Below are 25,758 nucleotides of genomic sequence, written 5' to 3'. Positions count from 1 at the left end.
ATCCCAGCAGTGAGGACACAGGGAGGATGCTCGGATGCTCGTGGTGGCACTGTTGCAGGCCGGTCATCTTCTTTGGGGGGACCTGGGGCTGTGAGGCAGCTCTGAGGGGCCAGTGGCAGGATTGGAACTCACTCTCTAGCCTGGAATCACCCAAGGGACTCGGGATCATGCAGGGCCACGGTTGGCGCCTTCATTCACACATTCACCTTATTCATCATTCAACTTACAGTTCTAGCGGCCACGCAGTTCTAGAGGGAGGGGGTTCAGCAGTAGTATTGCGACATTGTCCCTGCCCTCATAGGGCTGCCAGTCTTTTTTTTTTTTTTTTCCCACTGCATCACACGGCTTGTGGGATTTTAGTTCTCCAACTAGGATCCAATCTGGGCCCTCGGCAGTAAAAGTGCGGAGCCCTAACCACTGGACCGCCCGGGGCTTCCCAGGGCTTCCCGTCTGGCTGCACTGTCCCCTAGGGGGCCACGAGCCACACATGGCTGTTTATATTTATGTTAATTACAATTAAGAATTCAGTTCTTCAGTTGCACAAGTCACATTTCAAGTGCCCATTGGACAGCACAGGTAAGGAACATTCTCAACCTTGTAGAAAATTCTAGTGGATGGCACTGGACTGGTGGGAGGACAGATGTGGACCAAAAACTCATACTGATGGCTCTTAATTATCCACTGGGATAAATGCCTTCAAGAAATACTTGGAGGGGGAGGGGGAAGGGTGAGCTGTGACAGGGCGAGAGAGAGTCATGGGCATATACACACTAACAAACGTAGTAAGGTAGATAGCTAGTGGGAAGCAGCTGCATGGCACAGGGATATTGGCTCGGTGCTTTGTGACAGCCTGGAGGGGTGGGATAGGGAGGGTGGGAGGGAGGGAGACGCAACAGGGAAGACATATGGGAACATATGTTTATGTATGACTGATTCACTTTGTTATAAAGCAGAAACTAACACACCATTGTAAAGCAATTATACCCCAATAAAGATGTTAAAAAAAAAAAAAAAAAAGAAATACTTGGAGGAATGGCGACAGAGAATAATGGAACAGTGACCCGGTCGGGAGGAGGGGAAGGTTTTCTGTGGACGGGATGTTGAGCAATGAGTCAGAGTTGGGCTGAGAGCCACCTGACAGAGGCAACAGCACAGGCCAAGGCAGGGAGCGCCTTCAGGAGTGAGCAGGTCAGATGCACATATTTCAAAAGTAATCAACTTTAATTTTTAGAGCAGTTTCAGGTTCACAGCAAAATTGAGAGAAAGGTACTGAGATTTCCCATACATCCCCGGCTTGCATAACCTCCTCCACCATCAACATCCCCATTAGAGCCTGAGAGCAGAGTAGAGTGGTACATGTGTTACCACTGATGAAACCTACACTGACACGTGGTATCACCTGTAATTTACCTTGGAGTTCACCCTTGGTGTTCACATTATATGGGCTTGGACAGGGATCCACCATTACAGTATCATACAGAGCAGTTTCACTGCCCTGAAAATCCTCTGTGCTCTGCCTGTTCCTCCCTGGCCTGGTCTCCCTAAGTCCTGGCAACCGCTGACCTTTTTATTATCTCCATAATTTTTGCCTTTTCCAGAATGTCATGTAGTTGGGATCATAAAGTATGTAGCTTTTTCAGATTGGCTTCTTTCACTCAGTAATATGCATTTAAGTTTCCTCCATGTCTTTTTTAAAAAATTAATTAATTTTTTATTTTTTTTAAATTTTTATTTATTAATTTACTTATTTTTGGCTGCGTTGGGTCTTAATTGCTGCACACAGGCTTTCTCTAGTTGCAGCGAGCGGGGGCTGCTCTTCGTTGCAGTACGCGTGCTTCTCATTGCGGTGGCTTCTCGCTGCAGAACGTGGGCTCTAGGCACACGGGCTTCAGTAGTTGTGGCTCGTGGGCTGTAGAGCGCAGGCTCAGTAGTTGTGGCGCACAGGCTTAGTTGCTCCACAGCACGTGGGATCTTCCTGGACTGGGGCTTGAACCTGTGTCCCCTGCGTTGGCAGGGAGATTCTTACCACTGTGCCACCAGGGAAGTCCCTCCTCCATGTCTTTTCATGGCTTGATAGCCCATTTCTTTATAGTGTTGACTGCTATTCCACGGTTCAGATGGACTACAGTTCATTTATCCCTTCACCTACACTTCTCGGTGGACGCTGTGAGGAAGTGTCACCGAAACCTGGAAAGGCTTGTGACAGAGTGAGAGCAGTGAGGCACTGGGGCTGACTCCCCAGCCCCACACTCAGTGATTTCCAACTCAAATGTTCCTCAGAATTGGGGATGCCCAGGAAATGTGAGACTCCTTCCTCATTAGAAAGAGTAAGAGTGGTAGAGGTTACAGCTTCTGTGTATTGAATAACTCCTCTCTGCTGGACAGTACCTGCATAATCTCATTTAATCAATAATCGATTTGACAAATGTTGATCAAGGGTCTGCTGCAGCCATGCCCTGTTCTAGTGGGGGAGGGAAAATAAACACATGTGCCACAATGAGAGACATACCTGATTATGGCTTATAGGGGAAGGAAAGGAAGGGGTCAGGGAGTCAGGAGAACCTGGGCCTCTGTGAAACCCCCAGATGCCTGCCTGAGTCAGAGTTGGGCTTCATTGTTGAGGTTTTGATAGTAAACAAAAAATAGTGGAAACCCCATTAACACGTGTTTGCCTCAAGTGGCTCCTAACCTTTGACCTAACCATGAGCTGTGCCTGTTCCCATGGTGGTCCGCCCACAGTTGGAGCCACCAGAGTTCTCTGGATACAAACTGGCTCAACCTGGTGAGGTGGGAGGGAAATGAGGCCCAGGGAGAGTCTGATATGAAGCTTGATGTACTGGGTTGAATAGTGTCCCCCAAAGATTCAGGTTCACCTGGAATCTCAGAATGTGACCTTATTTGGAAACAAGATCTTTGCAGATGTCATTAGTTAAGATGAGGTCATACTGGCCTAGGGTGGATCTTAAATTCATCATGACTGGTGTCTTTATAAGAAGAGGAGTGGGAATTCCCTGGCAGTCCAGTGGTTAGGACTCAGTGCTTTAACTGCTGTGGGCCCAGGGTTCAGTCCCTGGTTGGGGAAGTAAGATCCCATAAGCCCCAGCGGCGTGGCCAAAAAAAAAGAGGAGAGGAGAGGATACACACACGTGCAAAAAGTGAAGATGGCCCCAGAGGCAGAACTTGGAGTATGTGGCCACAAGCCAAGGAATTCCAAGGATTGCTGGCAACCTCCACACCCTAAAAGAATCAAGGAAGAGGGCTTCCCTGGTGGCACAGTGGTTAAGAATCTGCCTGCCAACGCAGGGTACGCGGATTCGAGCCCTGGTCTGGGAAGACCCTACATGCTGAGGAGCAACTAAGCCTGTGCACCCCAACTACTGAGCCTGCGCTCTACAGCCCGCGAGCCACAACTACTGAAGCCCATGAGCCACAACTACTGAAGCCCACGTGCCTAGGGCCCCTGCTCTGCAACAAGAGAAGTCACTGCAATGAGAAGCCTGTGCACCGCAACGAGAGTAGCCCCTGCTCACTGCAACTAGAGAAAGCCCGTGCACAGCGACAAAGACCCAACACAGCCAAAAATAAATAAGTAAAATAAATAAATTTTAAAAATATATAAAAAAATCAAGGAAGGATTCTTCCCTTGAGTCTTTGGTGGGAGCATGGCCCAGTCAACATCTTCTTCTTCTTCTTTTTTTTTTTTTTTAAATAAATTTAGTTAGTTAGTTTTAGCTGCGTTGGGTCTCCATTGCTGCGCAGGGGTTTTCTCTAGTTGCGGAGAGCTGGGGCTGCTTCTCATTGCGGTGGACGGGCTCTAGGCATGTGGGCTTCAGTAGTTGCAGCTCGCGGGCTCTAGAGCGCAGGCTCAGTACTTGTGGCGCACGGACTTAGTTGCTCCGCGGGCATGTGGGATCTTCCTGGACCAGGGCTCGAGCCCGTGTTCCCTGCGTTGGCAGGCGGATTCCCAATCACTGCGCCACCAGGGAAGCCTCAACATCTTCATTTCTGACTTCTAGCATTCACATCCAGTTCTTTCTTCCCCACAAACTTTTATTAGTAAATGATTTATAAACGCAAAAGGTTACAGGTGAGAGCATATCATCCATACATTAATTTACCCAGAAAATATTTATTCAGCGCCCATGTCAGGGGGCTTTCTAGGTACAGGGCGTTTACAGTTTATTGGAGAGGACATGAAAAAAAAAAAAAAAGGTACAGTAGATCAGATAGTGCAAAGAGTTATGGAGAAAAATAACAGAGGATAAGGTTATTTGTTAGGTTAGGTGTGTGTTTGCGAGGATGGGGAGGGGGTGATGCTATTTTCTGCAAGGGGGTCAGGGACCGGCTCTCTGACGGGTGGTTTCTGAACATTGCAGGCACTGGAACCGGCAAATGCAAAGGCCTAGAGTCAGGAGAGTGCTGGGCCGGCAAGAGAGGGCCTGTGTGGCTGGAAAGGGGCGTGCAGAGAGCAGAGGAGCGGGACATGTCTTCGGAGAGCAAGTGCGGCCCCCCGGCCAGGATGCCCGCGCTCTTCCCAGCCCTACCGGGTCCTTGGCTGCGCGCCGCACCCAACATGGCGGCCGCGCGGGACTCGCCCGCGGGATAGCGGAAGTGCGTATCGCCGGGCGCCGGAAGTAGAGAGCGGCCCGCCCCTGCCCCGGGTCTCTGTGGGGCCTCTGACGCGCCGGCTTTGAGCATCCCTGGCCAGCCAGGCGGGAGGCCCCGGAGCTGTGGCTCCGGCGGCAGCGGCTCGTCCCGCCCTCGACATGGCCAGCATCGGAGAGGTACGGCAGGCGCCTGTCTCTACTCTCCTCCCTGCCCGGCGGCTTTGGTCCCGCTCGGTCCTCCCCACCCCGACTCCGGTTTCCCTGCGTCCTTTCCGTCTCGCTCCCTTTCCCGTTCCATCCTTCCCGTCCTGACCTCGGCTGGCTCTCAGCTTCCCATCCTGACCGCCGCCGCGGCCCTCACTCCGACCCTGGCGTCGGCCTGGCTTGGTCCTTCCTGCCCCGACCCTGGCCTTGGCCTCGCCCCGTCCTTCCCAACCCTGCTCTGGCCTTGCCCCTTGCCCCTTACCCCATCCCCCCTCCTTGACCCATCCCGCCCCCTAGGACCTTATCCTGTATCCGAGGGCATAAGCTCTCTCAGCTTTCGGTTTTCCATCCGTTTGCCGGTCCCGCATTCCTGATCGGCAGACTTCACCCCCTCTCCCGTCTTCCCCAGAGTTTCCAGCCCCTCTAGGTCTCCCAGGCCCTCTTCCCATGCCCCTGTGCCTTGGCTCAGCCCTTGGAGCTCTGAGACGTTCCTCCTCCCTGCCCACTTCCCTTCCCATCCCATCCTATCCTGTGTCGCTGAACGTTCGGTTTCAGTCCAGTCCACTTTCCTCTGAGCCTGCTTGTTGTGTGACTTGGGGGGGTGGTGGTGGAGGAAAATCCATTTCACCTGGGAGACTTGTGACTCACCCAGAATTTCTTCCCCAGTGCTCCACAAATCTGGGTCCGACGGAGAAACCCACCGAGTTCCTGTAATGGGGTGCAGGGTATTTTCTCTGTAGACCAGGAAATGGGGGATCCGGACAGTGACTAGGGTCTTCCCTTTTGTTGATTCCCAGCTACCTGTTTGTGTACCTGTGTGCACCTGTATTTATACCTGTGGTCCGGGACTCAGACCGTCGAGCGTATTCCCTAAGCCTTGCGGGCTTGCTCGTGCTCCGGCTAGCAGGAGCGGGTTCGGCATGAGTGCGTGGGAGGCGGCTGGGGTTGCCGACAGCTGTTCTTCATTGGAAGCGGATTTGGCTCGGAAGTGGCCCCTTGATTGAGGGGGAAGGTGTGGGGCCCACCTGTTCGCTGGTAGTAGGATTGAAGGGCCAGAGAGTACCAGCTCCCCCAGGAAGAATCCTGGGAGTATAGCCTGGCTGTGTTAGCAGATTCCCGTTAGTCGCGTGTGCTTGGGTGGGGGGGCTGTCTGGCACCTTGGTCTTACGGGGTCCTGGCGCAAAGGCCCCTCTGTTCCTTGAATCATATGTCGGGGCCCTGCCCAGTGAGGCCTCTTGTCCCATCGTGAGGGTCTTTTGGCTTGAGAGGAGAGAGGGAGAGTCTTGTTCTATCCTGGACATGATCAAGGTCCCTTTCTCTGGGACGGTCTAATTATTAAAAAAAATTTTTATTTTTTATAAATTTATTTTTTAATTTTTGGTTGTGTTGGGTCTTTGTTGCTGCATGTGGCCTTTTCTCTAGTTGCGGTTACCGGGGGCTACTCTTCGTTGTGGTGCGCGGGCTTCTCATTGTGGTGGCTTCTCTTGTTGCGGAGCACGGGCTCTAGGCGTGCGGGCTTCAGTAGTTGTGGCACACAGGCTCAGTGGGTGTGGCTCGAGGGCTCTAGAACGCAGGCTCAGTAGTTGTGGCGCACGGGCTTAGTGGCTCCACGGCATGTGGGATCTTCCCAGACCAGGGCTTGAACCCATGTCCCTTGCATTGGCAGGCGGATTTTTAACCGCTGTGCCACCAGGGAAGTCCCTGGGACAGTCTATTGATTGATTGATTGATTGACTGAGATACAGTTAACATACCATAAAATTTACACTTTTATTTTATTTTTTTCAGTTTTTTAAAATTTTTGGCTGCACCGTGTGGTATGCAGGATCTTAGTTCCCTGACCAGGGATCGAACCCACGCCCCTGGCAATGAATGGAAGCACGAAGTCATAACCACTGGGCTCCCAGGGAGGTCCCAAAGTTTACTTTTAAAGTGTATAATGCAGTGGTTTTAAAATATATTCATGAGGTTGTGCCACCATCCCCACTCTCTGATTTCAGAGTGGGGGGGTCTGATTTTGAGGGTCCTTGCTGGGCTTAAAATGCAGATGTCTAGGACTGCTCCCTGAGTTTCTGAGGAGTCGGGCTCTGCGTTTTTAATAGCTCTTCAAAAGATTCTGAAGCCGTGGTTTGTTGACACCCAGTTCAATGGCTCTTTCCCTTGGGCATTAGAAAGTGATCCCTGTTCAGGAGCCATTCCTGGCCTAGGGAGGAGACGGGCAAGCGACAAACCAGTACAGTTCACCTGATGAGGCTGGAGACTGGGGCGGGGAGGGTAAGCTGGGGCAGCAGTGGAGGAGAAGGTGAGTTAAATGTGTCTGGGGGATGCTGGAAGGGCTTCCTGGGGACGGAGCCTTTGTGCTGAAGTTCCGTGGCACGTTGGGTGGAGGGGGCAGCTTGTGCAAAGGCTTGGTGGCCTGAGTGCCGTGGGACAGGGGACATTCCAGAAAATGCCAACTGGAGAAGCAGAGGCTTAAGAAGAGGGGCGATGTGAGAAGCATCCCTCAGGTCACTCCTGTGATCAAAAAAACCAAAAACAAAAGTAAAATGTAGGGCTTCCCTGGTGGCGCGGTGGTTGAGGGTCTGCCTGCTGGTGCAGGGGACGCGGGTTCGTGCCCTGGTCCGGGAAGATCCCACGTGCCGCGGAGCGGCTGGGCCCGTGGGCCATGGCCGCTGGGCCTACGCTGGGCCTACGCTGTGTTCTACAACGGGAGAGGCCACAACGGTGAGAGGCCCGCGTACCGCAAAAAAAAAAAAAAAAGTAAAATGTAAAATTCCACACACTTGCAAAAGGATGTTGTAATGAACTTCCCTCTATGTACTCATTGCCCATTTTTTTCTATTTCTTTTTTAAAAAAATTATTATTTATTTGATTTATTTATTTTTGGCTGCATCGTGTCTTTGTTGCTGTGCACCGGCTTTCTCTAGTTGTGGTGAGCGGGGGCTACTCACACACCCCCGCTCGGAGGTGAAGAAGCTCGGAGGCCTCCTCCCTCCCTTCTGGTGGCGGCCCCCTATTTGCTGTTACCTCTGCAGAATTCGCTGCCTTTCCTGGGGGGAAGGTACACAGACTTAGAAATGAAGCCTCCATTCCAGGGAAAAGACTCTCAACTGTTGCAAACCCAGCACGACTGGGGCTCCCAGGCTTGGCCGTTGGGAGACCGGGGCGGGGCGGGGGGGGAACCAATCTGACCTGCTGCCCGGGCGGCTGCTCCTCTCGTCCAGGCCTGCTGCCCTGAACGCCTGTCCCAGGACAGGGGGTGCTGGCCTAAGGACAGCACTGGGGCACAGCATGTGGAGAAGGTGATCGCGTCGGGGGTGCTGAGACTGGACGGAGGAAGCTGCAGCTCACCTCCTGTTTTGTTTTGTTTTTTTTAATTCATGTAATTTCTAGGTGGTTTTGAGAGAAATTCAGTATTCCATACTGTAACTGGAAATGATATGATGCTGGAGTTTCTGGGAGTGTCTTGCCCTGTGTTCTCTTTGCTCTGCAGTGGCCTTCTTACTTTGATAAATCCGCGAATTGGGCATCAGAAGGGGTCAGCCTCAGGCTGCTCGGTGGAATTCAGGCCCAGCTCTTCCCACTTGTGCCCAGGAGCCCTGTATACCAAGCTTGCCTGATAAGGATTGCCCCTGGGCCCAGCCTCTCTCTCAGGAGATAGAGTCCCTAGGTCTAGGATGTGGCCTGGGAAGCTGATTTTTTAACAGGTGTCTGGGATGATCCCAGATGATTGGGTCTGGGAAATTTGTCAGGAAAGTCACGTATGGTTCAAAACACTAGACCCCAGGATACAGTGACCCGGGGCAGCTATGGAGCTGGGTCTGATGGCTGCCTTCTGCCCCTGTAAAGGTGGGAGGAGGGAGACAGGATTGAGGGCACTTCGGAAGGAAGGAGGGAAGGGAAGGCAAGTCTGGCTACTGCCTCTCAGGAGGAAGGGTGAGTGAGAGGGGCCGATGCTGTTGAAAGGGTGGGCAGTAATCGGGGAAACCTTTCCCGTCCTGGCAAGGGCTCGGCCGGATGCAGAGGCTGAAGGGGTGTCGCAGTCATAACTCCCGGGAAACCCCTGGTGCCTGTGTGGGGTGTGCAGACAGGCCCTTCCTCCCTGGACTTAACGGTTGCCATGGCAGCAGCAGGGCTTTCCAAGCCTGGAGGCTTCCATCCATGCAAATATGTATGGAAAAAGAGGCAGGACAGAGGAGGCGGGGCTCGTAGACAGAATCACTGGAAAAGGCAGTAGAAATAGTTCTGGATACTCTCCCTCCTGGGAGTGTCAGAGAGGCACCCCATCAGTGAGGACGTTTAAGGCAGGAGGGGCCCTTCAGGAGGTGTTGGGGAAGATACAGGGATTCCTGCCCACCATGGGCTTTTCTTAGAGCATCCCAGTTCCTTTGGCCTTGATTTGGGGATTTCACGGCACACTGACTTAGGTCTATCCCCTCTTTGTCTTGGTAGTACAGGCACGGGTCAGTAAGGTGGGAAGCCCACATTAGGGCAGAAAACCTTCTGTAGATATTTGCAAAAGCAGAATGAAACAATAAGATGAGTGGACATCTTACTGGAAATACCAACATGGATTTCTTTCTTTTTTTTTACTTTATTTTATTTTTGGCTGTGTTGGGTCTTCATTGCTGCACGCGGGCTTCCTCTAGTTGTGGTGAGCGGGGGCTACTCTTTGTTGCGGTGCGCAGGCTTCTCATTGTGGTGGCTCTCTTGTTGTGGAGCACAGTCTCTAGGTGCGGGGGCTTCAGTAGTTGTGGCTCGCGGGCTCTAGAGCGCAGGCTCAGTAGCTGTGGTGCACGGGCTTAGTTGCTCCGTGGCATGTGAAATCTTCCCGGACCAGGGCTCGAACCCGTGTCCCCTGCACTGGCAGGCAGATTCTCAACCATTGCGCCACCAGGGAAGCCCCCAATGTGGATTTCTAACCAGGAAGTCTGATAAGTGGCGAGAAGTTGTGCCGTTCCTATTGTTTGTTACGAATCTTGAGGTTTAAAAATGTCATTGGTCTGGTAGGTGCTGTTTCTTATTTATTAGGGCGTCATAGTTTCATTCTCTCATTTGCATCCAGCGCTGTCCTGAAGAGCTGATACACGTGTCATACACATAATGGTAGCTCATTACCCATCAGAGCAACCCTGGAGGTGAAGGCACTGTTGTTATTGGTGAAGACCAATTATCATTGTTTCTTGATGGAATTCACCGGCCCAAGGATGTTTTAAGAATACAGCCTGCCATGGGGCAGAGCAGGTGGGGACAGAATAGCAGCTTTTACAAATGGACAACCTCGCCGATGGTCATGAGTTGAGTTGGAAACCTGCCAGACTTGTCTGGAGACCTTCAGTAGGAAAAATCTCTCTTAAATTTCAAATCTGTTACTTTTTTTCTGCGGTACGCGGGCCTCTCACTGTTGTGGCCTCTCCCGTTGTGGAGCACAGGCTCCGGACACGCAGGCTCAGCGGCCATGGCTCACGGGCCCAGCCGCTCCGTGGCATGTGGGATCCTCCTGGGCCGGGGCACGAACCCGTGTCCCCTGCATCGGCAGGCGGACTCTCAACCACTGCGCCACCAGGGAAGCCCTCAAATCTGTCACTTTTGAAGAGCGATCCTGGTGTGCAGATTGAAAGGGGCTTTCGGAGAATGTTGGGGACTCTTTAATCTGCAGTTAAGATTTTTGGTAACAGCCTCTTCTTCCCCATGGACTGTGGTGAAGGCTTCCCTTGCCTGAGGGCCACCCTGGGGGATCCCGTGGAATTTGATGCCCCTTGTTTTCAGGACGCATCCAGCGCTGGCGATGTGCTCCCTGCAGCGGCCGCGGTGGCAGATGGTGCCCACCTCCTGGGCTTCTCGGACGAGATCCTCCTGCACATCCTGAGCCACGTCCCCAGCATAGACTTGATTCTGAACGTCCGGCGTACCTGCCGGAAGCTCGCAGCACTGTGCCTGGACAAGAGCCTCACCCACACGGTGCTGCTGCAGAAGGACTATGAGGTGAGGGGCTTGGGGGTGGCGCTTGGCATGCTGGGGGCAGAGATGGGGAACAACCGAGGTGCCCGACTGAGGCCCCGCACAGCCTGGCAGTGGTGGGGCACTTGCAGGGATGATACGGCAAAAGCCAGGGGCCCAAAAGTGCAGGTAGTGTGCCATCTGGGCCAGAGCACAGGTAGAGCAGGCGCTCTTCTGGAAGGGTCTTGGGCCTTGGCACTGGGCCAGGAGGGAGACTGACTTCCTGGTAGGTACCCAGGAGTGGACGTGCGGGCCCACTGTCAGTGTTGGGCTTTCCTGTGGAGTTAAGCGCAGTTGGAGGCACCACCTCTCCCCACCAGCGGCATCCGAGAGTTCTGGTTGCTCTGCATCCTCGCCAACACTTGGTGGTGTCAGTCTCTTCAGTTTAGCCATTGTGATGCGTGGAGGTGGTACCTCGTTGTAGTTTTAACTTGTATTCTCTGGTGGAGGATGCTGTCGATTATGCTTTCTTCAGGTGCGTGGGCCATTTGTGTATCTTCTCAGAAGTGTCTGTGCAAGGCTTTTGCCCATTCATTATTGTCTATCTTTTTCTTAGTGAGTTTTGGGAGTTCCATATATATTCTGGTACAAGTCCTTTGTGGGGTGTGTTGTGAATATTTTCTCTTATAATCTGTGGCTTGCCGTTTCATTTTGATTAATAGTGTCTTTTGAAGAGCATAAGTTTTTAATTTTGGTGAGGTCCAATTTATTGAATTTTTGAGTTCATGCTTTTTGTATTCCGTTGAAGAAATCTTTGTGAAACCTGAGGCCATGAAGATTTTCTCCTATGTTGTCTTCTTTCTTCTTTTTAACTTTTTAGAAAATTTTAATTTTTGGCTGCGTTGGGTCTTTGTTGCTGCACGCGGGCTTTTCTCTAGTTGCGGCGAGCAGGGGCTACTCTTCATTGTGGTGCACAGGCTTCTCTTGTTGTGGAACACAGGCTCTAGGTGCGTGGGCTTCAGTAGTTGTGGCACATAGGTTAATAGTTGTGGCTTGCGGGCTTAGTTGCTCCGTGGCATGTGGGATCTTCCCAGACCAGGGCTCGAACCCATGTCCTCTGCACTGGCAGGTGGATTCCTAACCACTGCGCCCCCAGGGAAGCCCCTCTATCTATTTTTTTAATAGGGTTGTTTCTTTGCTATTGAGTTGTATGAGTTCTCTGTATATTTCGGGTATTAACCCCTTATCAGTTATATGATTTGCAGTATCTTTTCCCATTTAATAGGCTGCCTTTCATTTTGTTGCTGGTTCCCTCTGCTGTGCAGAAACTGCTCAGGTGATGTAGTTCCTCTTGTTTCTTTTTGCTTCTATTGTTTTTGGTGTCGGATTTCAAAAAATCATCACTAGGACTGATGTCAAGGAGCTTATTACTGCTTATATTTTCTTCTAGGAGCTTTATGGTTCCTGGTCTTACGTTCAAGTGTTTAATCCATTTTGGGTTAATTTTGGTGTATGGTGTAGATAGTGGTCCAGTTTCATTCTTTTGCCTGTGGCTGTCCAGTATTCCCAGCACCCTTCTGTGTTGTCTTATAGAAGTTTATAGGTTTAGCTCTTATGGCAGGTCTGTGATCCTTTTGTGTTCATCTCCACATATGCCGTGATGTCAGGGTGAGGCTCACTGTTCTGTGTTCTGCACACAGCTATTCACGCCTTCCACCACTACTTACTGAAAAGATTATCTTGTCCTCGCCGAATTGCCTGCAACCTGGAAAATCAGTTGATGACCTATTTTAAAGATAAACAGAGGCCTTGCCCTTAACTCAAATTTTAGGGGACTTGGAGGGGCTCCTACTGCTGTTGCTGGCTGGGCAGTGATGCCTTTGAAACCCAGAATGAGGTCCCTTAGAGCTCAGTCTCTTTCTGCGAGAGCACTGTGCTCCTCCCTGATGGAGAGCTGAACTTACTCCCCAAAGCGCTGAGGTCAGGCTTCCTGCCCACGAGGGTTCTTTACTGTAGAGGAAGGGCAGGTGCACAGTCTGTCTGGAGCGTTTAGAATGTGTGTCCTTCGTCTGCACAGTTCTGTGTGTACATTTGCTGTAGAGAAGTGATCATGTGCACAAGCCTTATGTACGTGGATGCTGTGTTGTCTGAAGGCCTTGGTGGCCACTGGGCCCCCGACTGGACGTACTGTGGCTCCCTAGGCCGTCCAGGCCATGTTTTTGAGGAACATTTAATGATATGAAAGTGCATGTGACGTAAAGGAAAGTGACAGCGAAAGAACGCTTCCAGGGCGTGATTCCACTATGTGATTTCAAAAAACCCCACCTAACATAAAACTTCCCATCCTAACCACTTTTTTTTTTTTTTTTTTTTTTGGATATGTTAGGTCTTTGTTGCTGTGTGCAGGCTTCTCATTGCAGTGGCTTCTCTTGTTGCGGAGCACAGGCTATAGGTGCGCAGGCTTCAGTAGTTGTGGCACGTGGACTCAGGAGTTGTGGCACACGGGCTTAGTTGCTCCATGGCATGTGGGATCTTCCCAGACCAGGGCTCTAACCTGTGTCCTCTGCACTGGCAGGCGGATTCCTAACCACTGCACCACCAGGGAAGTCCTCTAACCACTTTTTTTTTTTTTTTTTTGCCGTACACGGGCCTGTCACTGTTGTGGCCTCTCCGGTTGCGGAGCACAGGCTCCGGACACGCAGGCTCAGCAGCCATGGCTCACGGGCCCAGCCGCTGTGTGGCATGTGGGATCTTCCCGGACCAGGGCACGAACCCGTGTCTGCTGCATCGGCAGGTGGACTCTCAACCACTGCGCCACCAGGGAAGCCCCCCTAACCACTTTTAAGTGTACCATTTCGTTAGCCCTAAGTACATTCACAGCGTTACGCAACCATCATCACTCTTTCCGAAACTTTCTCATCGCCTTAAACAGAAACTCTGGAGCTATTAAGCAATAGCTCCCATGTCCCCTTTGCCCAGGCCTCTGGTAACCTCTATTCTACTTTCTCTTCCTGGTTTTGCCTGTTCTGGATCTTTCATATAAGTGATCATACAACATGTGATCTTTATGACTGGCTTCTCTGGGCATCATGTCCTCAAGGTTCACTCATGCTGTAGCAGCGTCAGGATCTCGTTCCTCTCCATGCCGAGTAGAATTCCACTGCATGGATGGACCCCATTGCCTTTACCTGTTCATCCGTTGATGGACGGCTGGGTTGTTGCCGCCTTCCGGTTGTTGTGAACGGTTCTCCGTGGACATGGGTGTGCAGGAGCCTGAGTCCCCGCTTTCAGTCCCCTTGCGTGTACACCTGGCTGTGGAACTGTGGGTCACGTGGTAACTCTGTTTGGCTTTCGGAGGAGCCACCAGACTTTTCCACAGGGGCTGCCCCATTTTCCGTTCCCGCCTGGCTGAGGCTCCTGACTGTCGGTGGAAGGTAAGCATGCGGGGGGGGGGCGGGGGGCGAGGCGCCAGCCCTGCCCTCATTGCCCTTCCTCAGCTGGAGCGGGGCCTCTGCCGCGCCCCCCGCGGCTCCCTGACTGTCACGGTGGAGAGCGCGGTCTGGGGGGCGAGGGTGGAGGAGACACCGGTGCCTGCAGCCCCTCTCTCCCCCCCTCCGCCCACCCACAGGCCAGCGAGGACAAGGTGAAGCAGCTGGTGACGGAGATCGGCTGGGAGATCCAGCAGCTCAGCATGGCCGGCTGCTACTGGCTGTCGGGCAGCACGGTGGAGCACGTGGCCCGCTGCCGCGGCCTGGTGAAGGTGAACCTCTCGGGCTGCCACCTGACCTCCCTGCGCCTCTCCAAGGTTCTGTCGGCCCTGCAGCGCCTGCGCTCCCTGGCCATTGACGTGAGCCCCGGCTTCGACGCCAGCCAGCTGAGCGGTGAGTGCAAGGCCACGCTGAGCCGTGTGCGGGAGCTCAAGCAGACGCTGTACACGCCCTCGTATGGCGTGGTGCCCTGCTGTACCAGCCTCGAGAAGCTGCTGCTGTACTTCGAGATCCTGGACCGCACGCGCGAGGGCGCCGTGCTCTCGGGCCAGCTCATGGTGGGCCAGAGCAACGTGCCGCGCTATCAGCACCTGCGCGTCTTCTACGCCCGCCTGGCCCCCGGCTACATCAACCAGGAGGTGGTGCGCCTTTACCTGGCTGTGCTCAGCGACCGCACGCCCGAGAACCTGCACGCCTTCCTCATCTCCGTGCCCGGCAGCTTTGCTGAGAGCGGGGCCACCAAGAACCTCCTGGAGTCCATGGCCCGCAACGTGGCGCTGGACGCGCTGCAGCTGCCCAAGTCGTGGCTCAACGGCTCGGCCCTCCTCCAGCACATGAAGTTCAGCAGCCCCTTCTACTTCAGCTTCAGCCGCTGTGCCCTGTCCGGCGGCCACCTGATCCGGCGCGTCATCGACGGCGGCAGGGACCTCCGGAGCCTGGCTGGCCTGAACCTCAGCGGCTGTGCGCACTGCCTGGCGCCCGACTCCCTGCTGCGCAAGGCAGAGGACGACATCGATAGTGGCATCCTGGAGACGCTGGTGGCAGCCTGCGGCAACCTGCGACACCTCAACCTCTCGGCTGCCCACCACCACAGCCCCGAGGGCCCTGGCCGGCACCTGTGCCAGCTGCTGGCACGGCTCTGCCACCTGCGCTCCCTGTCACTGCCCGTCTGCGCCGTCGCTGACTCGGCGCCGCGGGCCGACCGCGCGCCCGTCCAGCCTGCCACGCACGCTGTGCCCCGCGGCTTCGGCAAGAAGGTCCGCATCGGCGTGCCGTCCGGCCCCGACCCTTTCTCCGGGCAGGCGGGCCCCCTGCCGTCCTCTGTGTTCTGGTCGCTGCTGAAGAGCGTGCCCTTCCTGGACCGCCTCGAGCTGATTGGGTCCAACTTCTCGTCTGCCATGCCGCGCAACGAGCCCGCCATCCGCAACTCGCTGCCCCCCTGCGGCCGGGCACAGAGCGTGGGGGACTCGGAGGTGGCCGCCATCGGCCAGCTGGCCTTCCTGAGGCACCTGACGCTGGCCCAGCTGCCCAGCATCCTGACAGGCTCCGGGCTGGTCAGCATCGGCGTCCAGTGCCAGCAGCTCCAGTCCCTGTCCCTGGCCCACCTGGGCACGATGGGCAAGGTGGCCTACACTTCGGCCCTCGCGGACATGCTGAAGCACTGCAAGCGGCTGAAGGACCTCAGGTGAGGGCACCCGGCCGCCCCGCCGCGCCTCTGCCGGCCCTGTGGGGAGGCCTGAGGGGCGCACGGCCTTCTGCTCGGCAGTGTTGGCGTACCCGCTGCGCACCTGCCGAGGCGAGCGGGGTGCAGGCCTGTCCTTCAGGGGTTGAGGGTCTTGGGGGGGTGCTGACAAGGGACTGCGCAGTGGTGGGGCTCGGGGCGCGGGGGCTCGGGAAGTGGCAGTTGGCGGCGCCCAGGGAGGGTGTGCAGGAGGCAGTGCCGCCCGAGCCTGGCACATCGTCCTCGTTGCCTGGGCTCTAGGACGCTGCTGCGTACGTGATCTTATTAATCCTCGTGCCCGTCCCACGAGGTGGACGCTGTTCTTGCCAGATGACAGAGCTGGTAAGTGGGGGGCCGGGAGTGGAGCCTAGCTTTGCGACTCTTGAAGGATGAGTCGGGGTTAGCCAGGAGGTGCAGGCGCAAGGCTTTCCGGGAAAGAAGGCAGCGTGTGTAGAAGCCCCAGAGGCTTACAGACAAGCAGCGAGCTCTGAAGCCAGATGATTCTGATCGGGGGCACAGGGGCATCGGTGAGGCGAAGGTGCTGAAGGACTTCAGCCCGCAGAGGAGGGGTCTGGGTTCCAGCTTGGAGACGTCCCTCTGGCCTCCCACCTGGACTGGAGGGGCCAGGCCGGGGGAGGGGAGATGGAGAGGCGGGCTCAGAAGGGGGCCGCACACTGTTGAGGTGTGGCAGTGCCCGGAGCAGGACGGCCGGGCTGACCTGAGGGTCCGCCCCTGGAGAGTGCGGGGTGGTGGGGCCCACGGACCTCGGCAGGGCTTCCCCCACCCAGGCAGTTGTTGGAGGGCCACTGGCGATTTCCTGGGCCCCGAAGCGGAGTGATCCCCGGCGACTCGTGCTGTAGAGTGAAGGCTGTTCTCGTGAGGGCCCAGCATTTAGACGGCCAGCCTTTGTTAACCTGAGCCGGATTTGAAAATGTCTACAGATCTGATCTTGAAAAACTGCAGTTTCCTAAACGTCGTGGTGGCCTCAGGCCTCAGCTCTGCGAGGGCTTCGGGTGGGGGAGGGAGTGGCCGCTGGGCTTGGTCTCCATGAGGCTGGAGCTGGTGGGGCAGCCGGGTGAGGGCGGCATCGGGGCACAGGGATGCGCGCGTGTCGTCATCGCCGCACCAGTGAGCACTCGCTGTGTGTCTTCGCTGCGGGCCGGGCACCAGGCTGGGGGCTCTGTGGCGCTGTCTGGCTTGATCTCCTCACTAGGCCCTTCGTCGTTCCTGCTTCATGGAGAGGCAGCGGATGCCTGAGGGAGGAGCTGAGGTCCGCCCGGGTCATCGAAGTCCAGTGCTCGGCCTGGGCCCCCGAGCCACACAAAATGGAGACAAGCGTGTCCTTTTCGGACCTCCACTCTCCCCGTAGAAGGCAGGAAATGAACCGGATTTGAGGTGGAGCTTTGCTGCCCCGGCCCTGGAGCCTCCCAGAGCTTCTCTGCCAGGCTGCCTGCCACCCCCCAGGGCAACACACGCTGCGGGCCCCCCGCCCAGTCCCTGCCAGCGTGAGGGCTGCGGCCCGGGGTCCAAGCCTGGCCTCCCACGTGGCTTGGCCCCCTCCTGCCCTGTGGGGCGGGGCGCCACCTGTGAGTGAGTGGGGAGGGGCCCTGGCCACAGCCCCTGCCCCTCGCCCTTCACAGGGTGAGCCTGGCTGCCATCTCAGACGATGCTGCCCCTCTTGCCCAGATCGCTCTCAGCTCCCTCCCTTTTCACTGGTTCATCTCCATCCAGTGCCTCCTCCCACCTTGTCCCCTCCTGTGCCTTCACTGTCACATCAGTGGCCTTTCCAGAAGGACTGTTGTGAAGTGAGTGGTCAGTGGGCCATGCGTAACTTGAAGCTGCAGGTGGACCACAAAATACATCCAACAAACGAAAAACCACCAGGTCTGCTGTCCTGTTACCCTGTTGGATTCTCGTGATCAGGAATTCAATGTCCCTTAGTTCGGGGAGCCTGAGGGAGCGTTTGAGTTCTAATTTAACTAAACTCAGAGCCAGAGTATTTCTGGATCTGTCATTTTTGTCCTCAGTGTTTTGGCTTTCTTGCTACCCTCTTAAACCTGGCGCCTTTTCTAACCACGCTGTGGTCAAACCACGTGCTTGTTATCGAGGAGTGTTTGATCAATAGAGAAATCAGTGAAAGTAAAATAAACTCATACATTCACGTAGTTTAAAAAATCACGGGGCTTCCCTGGTGGTCCAGTGGTTAAGACTCCACGCTTCCACTGCAGGGGGTGCGGGTTCAATCCCTGGTTGAGGAACTAAGATCCCATGTGCCTGCGCGATGCGGCCAAAAAAATTAAAATAAGATAAAATAAAAAGTCACAGTGCTTCAAGGCAGGTAATGAAAACTGGCCTTCTCTCTCCAGCGTCCTTTCTGCCTCATGTCCACAGTGTCATATTTTTAAATTAATTAATTAATTAATTTTGGCTGCGTTGGGTCTTCATTGCTGTGCACAGGCTTTCTTTCTAGTTGCGGCGAGCAGGGGCTACTCTTCGTCGCGGTGTGCGGGCTTCTCATTGCGGTGGCTTCTCTTGTTGCGGATCATGGGCTCTAAGCACGCAGGCTTCAGTAGTTGTGGCAAGCGGGCTCAGTAGTTGTGGCTCGCGGGTTCTAGAGCGCAAGCTCAGTAGTTGTGACACATGGGCTTAGTTGCTCCACGGCATGTGAGATCTTCCCGGACCAGGGCTCAAACCCGTGTCCCCTGCACTGGCAGGTGGATTCTTAACCACTGCACCACCAGGGAAGTCCCACGGTGTCATATCAAATGTCTGCTGCCTGCATGGCCACCTGGAGACGGCAGGTGCTCCCAGCTCACCCGGGCTGCTGGATTCCCTGCACGAGGCCTGTGCTTGGCCCCTTCAGGGCTGCTCTGCCTGGAGGAGTGAGGAGTGGGCGTGGCGTCCAAGCTGGTCCCATGTCCCTGCATCTCCTCGTCCAGGAGATAGACCCTAGCCTTGGGTGGACGCAGGCAGTACCCACGGCAGTGGCCTCAGCGTCAGAAGGCCTGGGTGGACCTTGGGCTGTCTGTGCCCAGGTCCTTGTTCAGTAAAGTGGGGCTGTTCAGACCAAAGGGATTCATCCTTATAAGACACTTAGAACAGGACTTGGCACTTATAATACGCGTTATAGTTCTTCATCCATTCAGCAAATACATGAGCATCTCTTATGCCAGGCACTGTTCCAGGCACCCAGGACACTGAACAGAGCAAAGATCCTTGTCCTCGGGGAGCTTACGTTCTAGTGGGGAAAACAGACCAACAGTCAACGTAAAGGAAGCGTACGGTATGTTAGACGGTAACAGACGCCGGGGAGGAGAAGCAGAGCAGGGCGAGGGATGCCTGGGTGCAGGGGTGGCATTTGGGGTACATTTCATGAAGGAGGTGAGCTTTGAGCAGAGAACCCAGGGAGGTGAGTTAGAAAGCAGAACCTGGGGGAAGAGTGCTCCGGGCCAGGCAGGTAGGGCCACATCAGCCGGTACGGTATCCACGACCCACGGGGTGACTTACATTTACATGAACTAAAATGAGACGAAACCAAGCATCGAGTTCCTTGGTGGCATCAGCCACGCCTCAGGTGCTCAGTAACGACGCGTGCTGGTGGCCACTGTGCTGGACAGAGCACACGCAGACACTCCCCTCTGCCCAGAAGGTTCTGTCGGGCAGAGCTGAGAGCGCAGGGCCCGGGATGGGTGTGCCAGGGCCTCAGGAGCCAGAATGGAAGCAGGGCAGGTCTCGCTGCTGTGCCGCAAGTGGCCTGGGGGCAGCGGCAGGGCCACCGTCAGGGGCACGTCAGACATGCAGGGAGCAGCCAGGCGAGAGCAGGGGTTGGGGCATGGCCAGAAATAGCCAGCTTCTGGCTTCACGGGGAATCTGCTGATTGATTGGGTGCATGGGATGGGTGCTGAGGCTAGGGGGGTCCAGGCGGTGCCAGGGCTTCTGGCCTGAGCCGTTGAGCTGACGTGGCTGCCACGTGGCTGAGAGAGGAAGGCAGGGGTGAGGCTGCACACGTGTGGGTTGGAGAAGCCTGGACACCCCCCGGCCCTCCCCCCCAACCCCCAGAGAGGAGGACCGTCCCCCAGGTCCGCCAGCTGGCGCTTGCACTGCAGAGACCGCCCAACAGGATCTGGTCAGGAGGATGAGGACTTGGTAGGAGCTGTCGGGGAGAGGAGGTGGGGGTGGGGATGTTCTGGAAGCTGAAGGGAGAGACCGCCCTTTAGGCTGCTGCAGACTGGCTGCCCCCATTGGCTTGTATTTGTACGTCCGCCACGTGCTCTCCCCGTGCTCACAGGTCTTTGACGTTTTAACAACCTTGGGAGTGTCGCTATTATCGTCCCATTTTGCAGATGAGGAAAGTAGGGCCCAGAAGGTTAATGAACTTGCTCAGGAGACACGGCTGGTCTGTGGGCAGCTGGGAGTGGGTCCTGTCTCGTAGGGTCGCTGGATGTCAAATGGGGTAACCTGGTGTTTAGTGGTCACCAAGTGACTTCCGGGGCCTCGGACGTGATCCCTGTGGCCCAGACCTTCCCCCGGGGCAGGGCCGTGTGAGCAGTGTGAGTTTTGTGGGCCGACCTGAGGACCTGACCGCCTCTCATAATGGGCTTTCTGTGCGCGCGGCTGCTGAGCCCACACCTCATCGGAGCTGGGTACTGCCTGTTCGGAACAAACACCAGTTTCTAGAACTTGGCCAAATGGCCCCGTTCCTCTGGATTCCTGCCTTCTGTGGCAAGCGGAGCCCGGGGGGATGGAGGGAAAGGAGCAGATGGTGCCTGCCTGTCACACCGCTCCCAGGGCGGCCTCCCGGACAGCTTCCGCACTTCCCTGGTCGGCCTCCGCCGTCCCCACCAGCGAGGTCTGTGAGCTGCAGCTCTTTGCCAGCTGGGGCCAGGGCCGCTCCTGCCGGAACACGTCGTCCCGCTGGGGCCTCACAGGCTCTGGATTTGTGGTGTACCTCACCAGCGGGAGGATGCCAAGCTGGGCAGAGCAGGGCACCTGATGAAGCCCTGCCTGGTGGAGAGGGGAAGGGAGAACGTCACCCTGAGTCACCCTGGGCTGCCCCTGACCTTGGAACTGGGGCGGCGTCTGGGCGTAAGCGAGAGGGCTTCTTGGAGCCAGGCCCTGGAGGCTATGCCAGGGCAACCCTCCAGGCCTGGGCGCTGCTCGGAGGGGGGCCTGAGAGGTGGGCAGGCAGATGAGGGGTGGCCCGAGCGCCGGTCTGTGCCCACAGAGCCTCTCGGAGAGCACGCGTCGGAGGCCAGACCCTTCGAGGTCGGAAGGCTGAGGCCCGCCCCCCAGGGCGAAGCCAGTCACAGAGGCGCCCCTCTTCCTCTGCCCTGAGCAAAGACACTGCCCGTCACTCGAGTCAGGTTAGCTCTGCCAGCCCACCGCCCGGAGGAGCGGGGCACGGTGTGGATGTGCCAGCCTCGCCCGCCCCACCAGGCCTGCCCGCCCTGAGCACCCGTGACGGGGGCTTCCTTCAGGGGGAGGAGTCTGGAGTGGCTGGCAGGCCGAAAAAAAGGTTCAAAAGTGTGTAGTACGCAGCTCCCTCTCTCTCTCCCCTCTGTCTGCTTGAGATCCCCAGCAGGTAGCGCAGACCCGCATCGCCACCTAGTGACCGAGGTGCCGCAGGCCTGTCCTTCCCGCCGCCCGCGGTCCAGCTTCCTCACTGCTGCAGGGACGACTCGTGGGTCAGGGCTTTTCTCCCCCCTCCAGTTTTCGCACTTTCAGGTCTGCACAGTATGCTTACCTTAGGATCTTTTAAAAAGATAGAACCAAATAATATGTTCAGACATTTTCTTAGGAGACATAAGCTTCTCGGAACATTCACACCCGTGGGCGAGATGCACTTGCTTACTCTCTGGGCCCAGGGGGTTCGGGGGCTCGGGTCCGGGTCCGTGGCCCACAGCTCTGAGAGGCCCGGCTCGCGGCTCCCTCACTTCTTCCCGGTTTCTTTAGGGATGAAATTCATTCAGTGGCGTCCAGCGGGTGAGGCATCGCTGAGCACTGCAGCCCTTGGGGAGCCCTTTCCCTGGTGTTTGTGCCTGAGCAGCCCTGCCCGGGGGCTTCCTTCCTGCTGCACCTGGAACCCTCGACGGGGTGAGGCTTTTCAGAATCATACCCCAGAGAGACCTGCGTTCCCCCCACAGCTTTAGGAGCTTGCTAGAACTTCTGCTTACGTGTAATTAAAATAAAAACGCAGTCTCGCTGCTGCATTTCAGTGACTGGTGGCTCCCGTACCGGATGGCTCCGAACAGACGTGCCGTCACCGCAGACTTGATTTTTTTTTTAATTAATAGTAATCTTTTATTTATTTATATATTTTTATATTTATTTTTGGCTGTGTTGGGTCTTCGTTTCTGTGCGAGGGCTTTCTCTAGTTGTGGCAAGTGGGGGCCACTCTTCATCGCGGTGCGCGGGCCTCTTCACTATCGCGGCCTCTCTTGTTGCGGAGCACAGGCTCCAGACGCGCAGGCTCGGTAGTTGTGGCTCACAGGCCTAGTTGCTCCGCGGCATGTGGGATCCTCCCAGACCAGGGCTTGAACCTGTGTCCCCTGCGTTAGCAGGCAGATTCTCAACCACTGCGCCACCAGGGAAGCCCCGCAGACTTGATTTTAAAGCCCCTCACCCGTCCTGTGACTTGTCAGCGTCCCCAGGTGTCAGGGCCGTGGAGGCTGTGTCCGAGGCTCACGTGGCTCTCGTTTGGGCCTGTGGACGGCCCCTCACCCTCGTCCAGGTCAGCCTCACCTGGGACTTCGCTGCGTCCAGAGCGCTTGGGCTCTCCTTCCGCCTGGGGGGGCGGTGGTGGTGGTGACTCTGTTCCCACTGCAGGCCCACCGCCTCTCGGGGATGGGGGAGGGCCGTTCCACTCACCCCAGAAGCTTCTCTCCTTTGATGATGAGATTCTACAGCTGCAGATGAGCCTCTCAGGGGCGTCCCAGGAAGTCACCCACTCGGCCTCGTCAGTTTATGGGGAGAGACAGGCCTCTCGGGGTTCCCTGTGGGTCTCGCACGGAGATGGGGGTCTTGCCAGCTGCCCCGGCCCACCTGGAGGGCCAGTGGCTGTCCCGTGGGCAGAGCTGAGGCTCAGAGAGACCCACAGTCCCGGGCAAGACGCCGTGTTTGTGCAGGGAGCGATTTGTGCGGTGCCTGGGCCTTGGGGGTGGCCAGCCTCAGGGGACAGCGTCACCCCGACCTGAGGCCCTGTTTCCACAGCTCGGGCGCAGCCTGGCAGAGCACTGTCCTCCCGGGCCGGCCGGCTTGCTCGGAGGGCTGAGGCCCCACGTGGCTGGCACGATGTCCATCAGAGGCCTTCGTGGCTCGTTGAGAGAGAGCCTTGCTGGGTGCCCAGTGGCCACCCTTTGAAGCGTCCTCCTTTTCAGCCATCGGGTTCAGACGTAGCCCCTGAACTGCAGTTTCCTGCACACATGCCCAGATCTCCATCATCCGTGAAGCCCTTCTCCCGCCCGCTGCGGTGCCTGTGTGCCTTCTGCCTGCTTTGGGTGGAAATCTCTGCCTGGCCTCTCCCGCTCGTGCCGCCAGCCTTGAAGCGGCTCTGGCCGGGTAACCGGGACTCCGCGCAGCAGTCAGAATGGTTTTAGAAGCGTCAAGTGAGGCACGTGCCTGTCTGAGAAGGACCAAGGTGCCGCTGAGTGCTATAAAATGAGGACGGTTCCCGGGTCTGGTGCTCATCTCCAGGGATAGCCCTTGTTAATAGGTTTTCTCGTGTTTTCTTGTGGGAGGATTTTGGGTAAACAGGATCCACTTTGACCTCTGTCCATGGGGCCGTCTTGGTCTTTCTGTGTGATTTATTGCGAAACGATCTCCGTGCTCTGTCGTGCTCCAGCTTCCTCTCCCTGGCTCTGTGCTAGTGTTCTGGGGCTGCCCTGACAAATGACCACCAACCGGGTGGCTTAAAACAACAGACAGTCACCCTCTCATAGTTAAGAGGTCGGAAGTCCCCGGCCAAGGTGTCGGCAGGATGGTTCCTTCTGGAAGCTCTGGGTGGGGGCCTGTTCCAGGCCTGTCCCCTAGCTTCCGGCGGCTGCTGGCAGTGCGAGGTGTTCCTTGGCTTGTGGACGTGTCACTCCAGCCCCGAGCTCCCTGCGTGTTCCTGTGTTGCTGTGCCGTCACAATGCGTCTAAGGAACCGGTCCCTGGACCCACCCCAGTCCCACGTGACTTCATCTTAGTCTGCAAAGACCCTGCTTCCAAATAAGGCCATGTGTGCAGGTACCAAGGATTAGGAATGCAACAGATCTTTTGGGGGACACGATTCAATTGCCACGCGCTCTTCTGGGTCTGTAGGCGCACCGAGCAGTCAGAGCGGCGAACGAAGCAACTTGGCTGGGTCTGTGGGCATCTGGTTGCGTCAGGCCTGCAGGGCCTCCCCCCAGATCAGGATCACCAAGGGAGACCCCAGGGGTCTGAGTCCTCACCCAGCACCCCTGGGGGCTGTGGTGTGGATGGGCCTGGGGGCAGCCAGTCTGGGCCCTGGACCAGGAGCCCCGCTCAGCGTGCGTCCCTCTCCGCAATCTCACGCTGTCCGTCCTCTCTCCCTGCAGGCTGGAGCAGCCCTACTTCAGCGCCAACGCCCAGTTCTTCCAGGCGCTGAGCCAGTGCTCTGCGTTGCAGCGCCTGTGCCTGGTGTCCCGCAGTGGCACCCTACAGCCCGAGGCCGTGCTGGCCTTCATGGCGCGCTGTCTGCACGTGGTCGTGTGCCACCTGTTCACCGGCGAGTCGCTCAGCACCTGCCGGAGCCTGCAGCAGTCCCTCCTCCGCAGGTGAGTGCGCGTCGCGGGGGCTCGGGCGCTGTTCCTCCACAGGCTTCCCTGGGGGCCAGAGGTTGTTTCTCAGAGTTAGAAAGTGCTGGGCGGTGATGCAGTGAGCCCCCTGGCCTTTTCTCTGCCCCGGGCTCAGCGTTCTGCGTAGTGGGAGCCCCTCTCCCTCGCGCGTGACAGGACCCTCTTCCCCATCCAGCCCCTCACGTGTTCCCCTGGCACAGCTGTCAGAGGCGGGAATGTGTGTGGTGCTGCGAGTCACCTGCAGCCCTTAGCGTCCCGTCCGCTTCCCCATCTCGTCCTTGTTCTGTGCGGGACTCGCTTCAGAGCCCTCGCCATGCCTGGTCTCCTCGGCCTTCTGGGCTGTGACGAGCGCAGCCGTTCCCTGGCTTTCGTGACCTCGACACTTGGAGGGCACTGGCCAGGTGTCCGCGTTTCTGTTGAAAACAGCGCGTTCATCCTGCGCCTCTGATTCCAGCCCTGCATCACAGGGCTCATCACACTTTGCCCCCCTCTTTCCTCGCAGCCTCTCCCTTCAGCAGCAGACGGCCTGGCTCTCCATTCCCTGAGCTGTGTTTGCTGATTTGTCCTGTCCCCGCGGTGTGCGTGTGGGGCAGCTGCTCTGCTCCTGGGGGGTGGCACCTGGGTCGCCCCATCAAACACGGTCTTCGAATGACCTGGGGCTGGCCTCTTCCCGTCTCCCTCAGCCTGGCCATGTTCCTCGCTCCCACTGCCTCGGACTCCACTTTGCGTTCACCCCACGTTCTGCGTGGCTTGCTTCCTTGTTTTTCTGGTGTTCGAAGCCTTACTGAAGTCGGAGGGTCAGAGCTCTTGTGAGGGCCACCCTTCAGCCTCCTCCTGTCCCCACCCCCCCGTACCCAGAGACAAATGTTCCCGGTTCTCAGTTACCCTTCCTATGTTTCTTTTGTAGGATTAGCAGGTACACAAATGTTTTCCCGATCCCCTCTCTTATACTCAGTTTGCTTTTTCACTTAATGACGTATCTTGGAAATCGCTCATTCTCA

At 56.4% G+C, this 25,758-nt stretch overlaps 1 protein-coding gene across 1 annotated transcript in view; it reads left to right on the top strand.

Annotated features, from left to right (window-relative positions):
* The first annotated feature begins 4,674 nt into the window (after positions 1 to 4,674).
* The window catches only part of FBXL18 (F-box and leucine rich repeat protein 18), a 35,435-nt gene continuing 14,351 nt past the window's right edge, over positions 4,675 to 25,758 (top strand). The window contains exons 1-4 of the mRNA XM_082856138.1: positions 4,675 to 4,784; positions 10,582 to 10,797; positions 14,381 to 15,924; positions 24,518 to 24,736. Coding sequence (XP_082712264.1) covers positions 4,767 to 4,784; positions 10,582 to 10,797; positions 14,381 to 15,924; positions 24,518 to 24,736 — 1,997 coding nt within the window. The 5' untranslated portion in view covers positions 4,675 to 4,766. The remainder of the gene's footprint in view (positions 4,785 to 10,581; positions 10,798 to 14,380; positions 15,925 to 24,517; positions 24,737 to 25,758) is intronic.

The sequence above is a fragment of the Leucopleurus acutus genome (assembly GCF_964270905.1).
Source record: "Leucopleurus acutus genome assembly, chromosome: 16".
In the NCBI taxonomy this organism is placed as follows: domain Eukaryota; kingdom Metazoa; phylum Chordata; class Mammalia; order Artiodactyla; family Delphinidae; genus Leucopleurus; species Leucopleurus acutus.
The sequence above is the reverse complement of the archived record's forward strand: the minus strand, read 5'-3'. Positions and strand labels throughout refer to the sequence as shown.